Raw genomic sequence first — 11,931 nt, 5'->3', positions numbered from 1 at the left:
AACATACGTGAATATCTACGTCAAATAAAAGAAGTGCAATTTTTGCTTTAAATATATAATGTCGAAACGCAATTCTCCTGTAAAAACAGGAAGTCTACTTTCAGTTTCGCTTTTACATTTGACTTGGCTCTAAACTCTAAAAAAAATAAAATTCTTATACATCTAAGTTATATGACTCATAATTAAAACAAAACTCCAGCGTATTTATTTGATGCTCGGCTGCTTAGAAATGCGCGCGTTATGATGTTTCATTCAAAGAATAGTGCGACTAAACATTGCGAAAAAAAAACGTTTAAATTCAGCATGAGCCGGAACTTGAATGGTGTCAAGCTGACTTTTTCTAAAGTAAGCTTTTTTTACCCAGCAAAGGTTCGGCTTGACACCAGGTTCGGCAGGCATGTAGTGTATAAAATGCGTGTAATAACGGTAAAAATTGTGGACATTGAGGGGATCTAATTCAAAAATCAATGTCATACAAATAATTTGGTTTTGAATTTTAAGTCATAGTTTTAACGACTATGATATTATCTTCTGTTTAAACAGTTAAAAATTTAGTTACAGTGTTTTGATATTATCACACTACTTTCTCATATATTATCATATCCCGTCCTTTGTCAGAAAACAATATAAAGTATATTTAAAGAAAGAGTTTAATTAATGTTGCACCTTAAGCGTGCCAAACCCATCCGGAAAACAAAAATATGACAGAATGGCAATTAAATGATGTATGTCCAAAGTACATGTTCTAATAATAAGTAGTCATTTTCACATCCGCCACAAAAATAATCCTTAAGTAGTATACTAGAGAATATCTTTGTTCAAACAAGCATAAAATCATCATGAATTGCTAATTGTTGTTTTTCATCAAACGCCTTTCAGAAGGATGGACGTTTTTGACTTTATTTTTAAGTCGGGACTGACACAACTGTTATTGTAAAGGTTAATATGAAAGCTAGCGACAGTACCACTTGAGTTAATTACGAAGTTACAAGTGCCTTTATGGTTCAGTGGAAGTTATACTATATAATTGGCCGCACAGAAAATTCACATCCTTGGTGAAATTGCATCTAATATTCAAATACCACTTGTCATTTAGCAGCCTCTAGTTTTTTATGAGTTAGTTGTTGTTGTTGTTGATTTTTCTTCCAAATTTACCGGAGCCGGGAAAGATGAAAATTGGATATTTTATTTTCCTTTTCTTCTTACGAAGAATAGGTAAGATGTTTAACAAAATCAGTATATTTTTTGTTTTGTTTGTTTGACTTGATTTAAACGTCATTTCAATGTTGTTGTTTTTTGTAGTCTTATCGATTTCCTTACTCGTTATAATTATACAATTATTAAGGAGTAAAACGATATGTTAACTCGTAGCGTTAGACCGTCACACTACAATGTTCATCGATTCGTCGTAAAACCTAACTCAACCACTCACTCACTCACTACAATAATCAATATAGTGATGTGGTTTCATTTACATACTTTGACAGTATTACTATATTGTTAATATTTTCAAATGTGTTCTGTTTTTGCATATGTACAGCTTTAAATTATGCATTATATAATTGATAACATAACACTGTACATATGCCGCACTATACATAGCAATAAGCGACAGAATAAATGTATATAACAACATCATCTGGCTTCAAAGTTAAGAAGAATGGCACCGTGTTTGACATCCAGCAGTTTAAATCCTATTTACAATGTGTGCAAGATTATTTTGAAGTATGGACGGTAGTGCAAGGCACAAATCCAGAAATACTTCGAAAAGTGCAACACGACACGAGGCTCTTGATGCGTGTGTTCTGATGGAAAGATGTAGCACACCACGAAGCCTTTCATGCTGTATGTTTGGAGCACTATACCCTTGGGGCGAGTTTGCAAGGAAATAAGTAGGCCACCACGAAATACGGTACCCGTGATGCTCATTTGCATGTTGAGATGCAGCACACCACGAAACTCTTCAAACACATGATTGTGCGGAGAAAGATTCATCAGTAAGGATAAAGTACTTGTTGAATTGATGATGAATGAAAAAACATATGAGCCGCGCCGTGTGAAAACCATTATAGTGCGTTTGCGACCAGGATGGATCCAGACCAGCCTGCGCATCCGCGCAGTCTGGTCAAGATCTATGCTGTTCACTTCCAAAGCCTATTGCAATTACAGAAACCGTTAGCGAACAGCATGGATCCTGACCAGACTGCGCGGATGCAAACTTCTCATACATTTTAGACAAATTTGTTATTAAAATCATATAAAAATTTCAACAAAATCGAGTCGTGCAGAGACATTTTTTCACTAATTTTGCGATCACTACACATTCTCATTTTGTGATTTGCCATTGAATGATATCATAATCGTTCGGAGTTCAGATGCGAAGAAATTATTTCACGAGAGTGCAGCCCAAGTGATATAATAATAGAATCTACGCATCTGAACGACAAATAATAATTTTAGTCAAGAGCAAATCACTAAATGAGATATATTAACATATTTCGATTGTAACACATTACGCCAGCCCCACATTACAACGGATTTTTAAGTAGGCCTACATCCTTGAAGACATCGCCCGTTTTCTGTTGGTTTCTTTTCCAGCGTGCCGCTATGCCGTTTACGCTATGACGTAATGATTGTGACGTCAGAAAAAAAATTGTTGTGTAATAACACACACTCTGTTTTTCAGCCTTCTTTGTTTAATAAGGAAAATAAATCGGGTTTTACGAAATACACATAAAAGAAGCGCTTTTACAAATCGAGGAAATTGCATTAATGATAAAGAGGTTTGGAAATGAACTTTTTACTGATCTATGGTCAAGTATCAAAACAAATTATAGTAGTGCAAATGATAGGCAATATAATGCCTCCTTACTTAAGGAGGTAACCGGTCTACACCTGTAAACAAAGGTTTTTATATAGCAAAATGTTCGTAAGGAACTGTAGATTATAGAACTGCTTGATGCAGTTGCAGTTTCTGTGGTAGACTACCGATATTCAATATGGCCGCCAAAATTGGTATGTTTACATCTGTTTGCTTTTTCTGTGTAAAACGTTAGCATGTATTATGTTATGAAGCTGGTACTGGCTGGATCAAAGATGTAAATTAGATAATTGCAGTAATGTAATGAAAAGAAACAAACAGTACTATAATTATTTTAAGCAAACTAAGGCCAAATACAGACAGATATACTAGTATTACATTTCATAACAGTTTCCTACTGATTTTGCTTTATATGTATTCCCTATTGCATAAATAGATACTTGTCCCTTTAATTAATATTTCTTTAACATTAAATTGATTTCTTGGTGCATATACATATTTACTTTCCCGGCTGGTTATTTATCCTTGTAGTTTTCAAAGTTCTTTACATTGTTACAGATTTCGCCATATGAAAATCTCAGAACGAAAACAACCGTTTAGTATTAAGCGCATAAATAATTTCTTGTAAAGGAAATGTTTTAAGCTGTAATGTGCGTATGTTTATTTTGAGATGACTTTCATACAAAACTGGCCGGATGAAAATAAACAAGAACCCCACCATTTTCAGTCAATTAAATCTATACAACCTAATACGAAGTACAAATGCAAGTCAAATACTAGTATAAGACATTTGCAAACTAACTTAGAAATTTAAGTACACTTATAGGTCACAATAGCCTAAATAGTTTCCCCTATATATTCTATATAAAACTGACCTTTTTCAAAGAGCTACCAAACATAGCTAGACCCATTTCAGAGAACAAATCCTTACCTCATTTTAAAGAGTTATGATAAAACTGATATAAAATGAAGAGAAAAGTAGGGGTCATGTATCTTCTAAGAAAGATTTCTCTGGTCACATTTACTTACTGTAAACTGACATCAAAATCACACTGCTGTGACCTGAAAGTACTACTCATACTAAAATGGAGCTTGACTTCACCAAATACAACCTGCTCTCCCATTTTTCCTGCCAAAATGTCAACAATACATCCACAATGAAATTTAAACAAAAACTAGCCTCAATTTAGATCTCTGTTGCCATGCCAAGTGAAAAATTAGTGTTCAAATACCTGGCAGCCATTACGCGACTAGACCAGATGGCTCCCACGCTGGTTCCTTTAGTTTAGTTAGGCCCAGAGGCATTGTTGTTAAAATTCCCAAGTCTGGGAGGGCTTTGTTCCATTTTCCCGTATTTGTAAATGAGTGGTTACATATTTAAAGATTTATAAAAGCTTTTGAACATTTTTTCTTTCGAACTGAGAGCCAAACTGTCTTAAATGTTTAAAGGTACTAAAGGTACGTTATAAGCCCTTTAGAAAATTTGCAAAAACTAAGAAACGCTCGGGAAATTTGCTCAACATGGGATTCTAACGGCTTCACACGCATCTCTCAGTTATCAGGACAAATTTGTCAAGGACATCAACTAAAATTGGTCTTATAAGCTCGACTATTCGAAGAATAGTTTAGCTATTCTACTCACCCTGGCGTCGGCGTCGGTGTCACACTTTGGTTAAGTTTTTGCATGCAAATACATACAGCTATCATTTAACGACATATAGCTTGAAAACTTATTTTTTCTGTTTCTAGATCAATAACCAACCTCTCTGGGTCAAGTTCCATAACTCTGTATGTATTTTGATCAAATTATGCCCTCTTTTGGACTTAGAAAATCCTGGTTAAAGTTTTGCTTGCAAGTACATACAGCTATTACCAAAAGGCATATAGATTTCAAACTTATTTTTTCTTTTTTTAGATCAATTACCAACCTCACTGGGTCAACTCCCATAACTCTGACATGTATTTTTGGCAAATTATGCCCCCTTTTGGACTTAGAAAATTCTGGTTAAAGTTTGCATGCAAGTTACTATCTCCAAAACTAATGCAGATATTGAATTGAAACTTCACATGTGCCTTCGGGATTATAAAACTAGTTGATAGCATCAAGTCCCATAACTCTGATATGCATTTTGGTCAAATTATGTCCCCTTTTTGAACTTAAAACTCTTTTGATATTTAACATTTTGGGTAATATTTTCCTGCTTCTGGGACAATATTTCGAATAGTCGAGCTTAGCTGTCTTACGGACAGCTCTTGTTTTATCTTTAAGATGATTTCCGTTTGTCACAAGAAATCTCTCCGTTGAAGCATGAATGCTTTGTTTTTTAAAGAGTTTTCTTCATGGATGGTCTTGCAGGTAATTATCATCTGTCACTGGCTAACTAAATTGACTCAAAGGAGAGTCACTTAGTCAAAGCCTGTGCATCTGCAGTATGCAAAATACATCCACAGGTGAAGTCGTTCTTTTGAAAAGACAAATAGCCGAACAACTCTTCTCTTCTATTTTATGAAGCAGTGGTCTTAGTTGATACTGTTGCCTTCCTCCGTCCATGGAATGACATTCAGTTTCAATGTGTGTCTGATAAACGTGCTTCGTCTTCCATTTTTCTCATCTTCTAGTGATGCTGTATTTACCAGATGGTCTGCTGATTTATTTAAGTATATAGGCATTTTCTGGTTCTCACATAATCCCAGTGTGTCAACCTTTGACTTGGAGATCTTGCGTGCACATTTTAATACTAGTATCTTGAATTGTTGTACAATTATTGTGTATCTCCCGATTAAGTTTTGGTATACCATTAGCTGACTGATTAACTCACAGAAACTTTATCTAAGCTGGGTCCATACCGCTGATCTTCTTTTCAAAGAAACGCAGGAGAGAGAATAGCTGATAGTTCTCCAAAAAGAATAGAAAGTATTATTAATAGCAGTTTCCAAAATGAGGTGTAGTCATCCTCATGTGACATGTATGCGATGAGCAAGTGCTACATATTCTTTATAATATTGAGATATTCATGGGGGAAGCAGCAGTTAAAGTTTTCTATGATGGTCACTTTTTGTACATTTTCTTCTTGGTTTAAATCGCTTAATAATGTGAGAACACTCCTTAAATGATTTAATCTCAACAGGAGATTAGTCTTCTGAATCGTTCCTATATATGAGCCGTGCCATGGGAAAACCAACATAGTGGGTGTGCGACCAGCATGGATCCAGACCAGCCTGCGCATCCGCGCAGTCTGGTCAGGCTCCATGCTGTTCGCTTTTAAAGCCTATTGGAATTGGAGAAACTGTTAGCAAACAGCATGGATCCTGACCAGACTGCGCGGATGCGCAGGCTGGTCTGGATCCATGCTGGTCGCACACCCACTATGTTGGTTTTCCCATGGCACGGCTCATATAATTGGGGGTAGGGGTGGGGCACCTATTGACTTTTCAATATGAATATATTTAGGGTTTAGAGTCACAACGACACAAAGTAGATTATTTCATTCACGAGCAGACAACCATCGACTTTTCATAAGCTTGCAGGAGTTGTCCCCCTTGGAAGAGCCTACATTTGGTGTGTGTTTGGTGTGTGGAGACGTGGGGGAGACAAGTGATTTGAATTTAGTAACCTTAACTATTCGACCATGGAGACCCTAATTAGTTTGTCTCTATTGCTGTACTGTATTAAATTCCTTTTCTCTTTTTGCAGACAGATTTTAATTTGTTTTAACAAGTTATATTCCTTCTATAATTGTTTAGCATCATTTCAGGCTAGGGCGCTGCAGTTCGCATGTTTTTACGTTTGACACTTCATGTTTCAAGACAGGAATTAAACATAATTTCTAATTTGGTTTCGTTGTTTCTTGGTGATATCTGTCTCTAAACTGTCCAATAATTGACCTTTAAGTATAAGGCTTGAACAGACCTAGAAGAGGATATTTTCAAAAGTGCATAGTTGAGACTGTAAAAAATTTCCTCTCAATTACATATTTTGTTCCTTTTAAATCAAGAGCATATTTGTAAAAGTGCATAGTTGAGACTGTAAAAAATTTCCTCTCACTTATATATTTTGTTTCTTTTAAATCAAGGATATTTATGCATGACAGATGCCCGCTTTAGAGAGATATATTAAGCGTGTTGCACATTTTATTACCTCTTGAGAAAACTCAGTCACACGTTTTATTATGCTTTGTTCTGTGCTTTCATAAGATCTTCTTATCGAGTCTATATATGAAGCAATAGTAACGGATTAAATATAGACTCTAACTTCAGTTGTGTGTCATTTAAATGCTAACTTTTGCAAAACAAATCAAGAAAATATCAAATAGGAATGCAGTTCCAAAAATCGTAACTCCGTAGCAATACATTTATAAAATGATTATACAAAAGCACAGCTATACCTAAACAAAGTGACAACATAGATAGATAGATAGATAGATTTATTTCAACATAAAATGTACAATTTACATGGCGACTTATAATTAAAACATACAATCAAACAATAAACAAACATGTATGAATTAATATAGCCATGTCAATCAACATTATATGTTAAGGATAACACAAAAAAAAGAGTTAAAATAAACTCTTATTTCCATTGTGGTCCTTAAGATATAGTATTGTATGACATAGGAAGAATAATTTATCACAGTAAAAAAATAAACACAGCAAATGCCCGAAGATAAGTTTGTATAAAAATCCTATGCTTAAAAATGATTGACTAGTATAAAAAATGATTGATTAGTAAAAAAACACAATGCAAAAATCTATCTATAATGCATTCTAACTAAAAGTCATATTAAGCTTAAAAAATGTTCCTTAACCTTACGTTTAAATGAATACATGGTTGTGGCATCCCTAACATTTTGTGGCAGACTGTTCCATAAACAACAACCGTTATAAGCAAATGTTTTTTTTCCCAAAACCTTTGACCACTGGGAGAGCATATCTCTTACTATCTGTCATTGAAAAACCTGTAGGGAGGCATTTGCCTTTGCTCTGAACCTTGTGGGATAATCATGAACAGTATTGATAGGGGTAAAGTGTTCACTTAAATATGAAGGAGCAAAATTAGAATTTATTTTATAAACATGACAGAGAGTTATTTGATTAACTCTACTTGAAACTGGTAACCAGTTAAGACGTGAAAAATGCTCAATTCCAATGTGTGACATGGGATTTAAATTCAACACAAAACGTATAAGTTTATTTTGTGTAACCTGTAACTTGTGTTTTAATTCCTGTGTTAAACTATTAGACAACGGGAATCAAAAGAGAAAATAAAGGAACATGAAGTTGCACTGTGAAGATTGTGCACACACCCTTATATTTTGTAAACAAATTAATGGTTCCATAGCATAGCAGACAGCCGGTGTTATAAAAACCTATTAGTTTGTTTTGAGACATAACTTCTTTCTAAGTTTAGCGATGCTGCTTTCTGTAGGTGATCTGATGATAAAAAAAATGTATAGCGATATTGTTTTTTTCTTGTGGAAAAAACTTCCAGCGAGACAAATTCATGTGTTACTCTAGTAATTTTAAAACTTGACAAAATATTTATGTCCTGTGGCTTGAATAGAAGATGATATCAATTGAATAATGAACTAAAATGCTTGCAGTCTGTAAAGTTAACATAATCTGCAGCTGCCCCTTTATGACAAAATAATAAGGGTGTAATTGTGCAACCAGAAGTATGCAAGTGCTTCTATAATGTCCAACCATGTATTGTTACATGTTCAAAACATGCAATATGTAAATACATATACATTAATGTCGGTTATAAGCACACATTCGTAAAAGTCAGAGACAGAAGATTGAATAAGATAGAATCAGTTGTGAAGTGTTGAATGTATAAGTCCATCTTTAGCAAGTTATCTCCCATTTTGCTTATCTGTTGAAATAAACGCCATATGTTTTGCGAAGAGTGAAGTGTGTTTATGCATTTCCATAAGACAGCAATGATTATTTGCCAAAGAAATTACAAACAGTCAGTTTGTCTACGAAGTTTTGAAACACGAATCTTAATCAGTTTGACGCCATCTTGGACCCCATTTTTTTATATTAGTAATGTTTATGAAATGTACCTTTTATTGTCCTCTGGTAAACACAAGATTCATTTTGGTGTATTCCAGTATGATCTACACATTTTAGCGGCCCTGTATTTCCATAAATCTCCATATACAGAAAGTTAACAATTTTCGGTGGCCATATTGGACGCCATCTTGAATATCATGAAATCTGGTTCTTGCATCCTATACCATCCAATTTCACTATTTTTAGGGTGATACCCAGAGATGAGCTTGCAAATTTTAGAAATTCGCCATAACAATATCGCTTTAAACAATCTGTATGTGCGGTGTTAATTTTTACTCCCGTTGCCACTTTCGGAATATGCATCGTTCCCGTGGCTGTTAACTGCTGAATTTCATATTCAAACGGTATATATTTTTATTATATACCCATTTAAATTCTGTAAAAAAAATCGGCTTGTATTTCACAATTAAATATGAACAGGTAGGAAAAAATTGTATTGTACCTTTTAAATTCCATATTTTTGTATTGTATGCTGCCGAACTACTTTCATTAATATGTATGACCTTAATATAAACGGTTCTATAAATCTTCACTTAGTTCCATTTTAATATCGATAAACATTGAAGATATCGTTCAATAACAAAACAACATACAAAAAGGTAGAGGTATATAATAAAAGGACCATTATAACAGTAGCTAGAACTGGGATTTTGTATTCGGCTATCTTGGATTTTACAAGGTCGGATCACACTCGGCGCTTGCGCGCCACGTAAGATCCGATCTGGCAAAATTCCACTCGAGCCGGATACAGCATCCAAGATCGAGCTACTGTTATAATAGCCCAATTATATGTGCATGTTTTGCAAAGTGCCTTTAGGTAGAATATTTTAAGTAAGGGTTTCAATTGACAGAAACAAAAACGTTAACTTTGAAACATGGTGTGGCTTGAGAGAAGTTTTTTGAACTGCATAGAGTTGTTTTAGCTGCAGTCTGTACCAAAGCGGTGTCCTACCTGTGATCTTGGATTTGTTACATAAACGCTGTGGAAAAAATCTTTGAAAACTTTCCATACATGCTTTTGGTTGTGTTGTTGATTCGTAGGCCTTGGTTACGGATATCTAAAACATGTTTACCGTTTCCAAAAAAAAAACATTAAAAAAAATAGTACCGGCATCGTAAAGTCATCACATGAAAGAAAGAATGAAAGAATATTGTTTTATGCCAATCAAGGGTCACAAACATGAGATAATAATCACAGAATAAAAATATTTAAAGGAAATAATAATATTAGTAACACAAATAAAGCATGACTCGTATTGGTGTGTAAAAAACAACAAACAACTAACCAAGGCTTAATAATTCAAACTATGCCTTCTACAAGGCTAAAAAACCTTCGAAATAGTATACACAATAAGCCTATAGTTTTGCATGTGAAAACAATACATTTGTTTTTATGCAAAAATAGCAACAATACACGCACGTTTGTTTTGTGTATCAACGTCTACAGTTGTAAGCCCTTGGGATATGTTTGTGACCTCGACCTTCGGTCACGGTCACAAACATTCCCACGGTCTTCGATCTGCAGACGTTAATACACGAAAAATGTATTATTCCTATATAATCACTAATTTTTAATTAATGCTTGCCAGAAAGTTTAACAGTGACTTAGTGTAAAATCATTTAATTTCGTACGCATGAAATTTCGTGGTTTTGGTCAAAACGGCAGTTTCATGGGGATTTGAATTCGTGGATTTCAACTTTTGAACATAAATGAATGGAAATTTTACTTGTTCGTTGGGATTAAATTTCGTAGATTGACTCAACCACGAAATCCACGAAAATTAGTCCCCCACGAATATTAATGATTCCACAGTACCTTGCAAACTTTCTGATGTTGTTTAAGTATTTTGTACAAAGATAAAATACGAGGACAATAATCCTCCCTAATGAATTAAGAATAAGTCTTTAGATGTTATGTATAATCTTTGTTCTTGCATAACAAACTGTACTCGCCGACACGCAGTTTTCTCATCGTACGTATTTGAATACAAAGAGCTTTTTTGAGTTTTAAGAATACCATTAAAACTTTATTCATAAGTAAATTTACTCATTGTGACCCATTTTGTTAATGCATTAAAGTTGGTAGCAAAAGACAGTCACAATATAGTTTTAAAAAGATTGTTTTACGTAAGCTCTCACGTGTACCTTCTCTCAAGAAAATAAAAGAAACGCCTCATTTATATTGAAGTTTTTTTGAAAGAATTTTCTCCAGAATGATTTTCCTTAGTTTTTGTACTTATCATATATCCTGAAAACTTAAGTAAAGTTATCAACGGCAAATTTTCACTAAATTTAACCGGATTTTAGTAATAAAGAATGACTATCAAAGTATTTTGTAAACAAGTTGCAAGAATAAAATGAGCCGCGCCATGAGAAAACCAACATAGTGGGTTTGCGACCAGCATGGATCCAGACCAGCCTGCGCATCCGCGCAGTCTGGTCAGGACCCATGCTGTTCGCTGTTAAAGCCTATTGCAATTAAAGAAACCGTTAGCGAACAGTATGGATCCTGACCAGACTGCGCGGATGCGCAGGCTAGTCTGGATCCATGCTGGTCGCAAACCCATTATGTTGGTTTTCTCATGGCGCGGCTCAAATATTTGTCATAAATATATGTTGCGTTTCTATTTTTTTTTTCAGTGTATATAACTTATTGCATACAGTCAACACTCGTGGGAAATGTAAAAGTGATCTTTGTTGACAAGTGGTCTCCCCAAAACAAGTCAATTTACACTATTTATGTGCCCCAACCACTGAGTGGAGGAGCATACACACTATAGATTTGGTCCTGTGCATGCGCCCGTGTTTCCGTCCATCCGTCCGAAGATTGTGACGCGCCTAGCTCAGAAAGTATTTGATGTAAATTGTTGAAACCTTGCATGAGTATTATTCATAATATGAACTTGCGCACCTCCTTTTTCGTCTGGCTCCGGCCCCCTGTTTCCAGAGTTATGGCCCCTGAAATAGTCAAAAATGCACATTTTCATATTGTGACGCGCCTAGCTCAAAAAGTATTTGGTATAAATTGATGA

At 34.8% G+C, this 11,931-nt stretch overlaps 1 protein-coding gene across 1 annotated transcript in view; it reads left to right on the top strand.

Annotated features, from left to right (window-relative positions):
- The first annotated feature begins 910 nt into the window (after window positions 1-910).
- LOC123559963 (uncharacterized) overlaps window positions 911-11,931 on the top strand; it is a 56,577-nt gene continuing 45,556 nt past the window's right edge. The window contains exon 1 of the mRNA XM_053552208.1: window positions 911-1,215. Coding sequence (XP_053408183.1) covers window positions 1,170-1,215 — 46 coding nt within the window. The 5' untranslated portion in view covers window positions 911-1,169. The remainder of the gene's footprint in view (window positions 1,216-11,931) is intronic.

Source organism: Mercenaria mercenaria, chromosome 10 (genome assembly GCF_021730395.1).
Source record: "Mercenaria mercenaria strain notata chromosome 10, MADL_Memer_1, whole genome shotgun sequence".
Lineage (NCBI taxonomy): Eukaryota > Metazoa > Mollusca > Bivalvia > Venerida > Veneridae > Mercenaria > Mercenaria mercenaria.
Note: the sequence above shows the minus strand (reverse complement) of the source record. Positions and strands in the feature narration are given on the sequence as shown.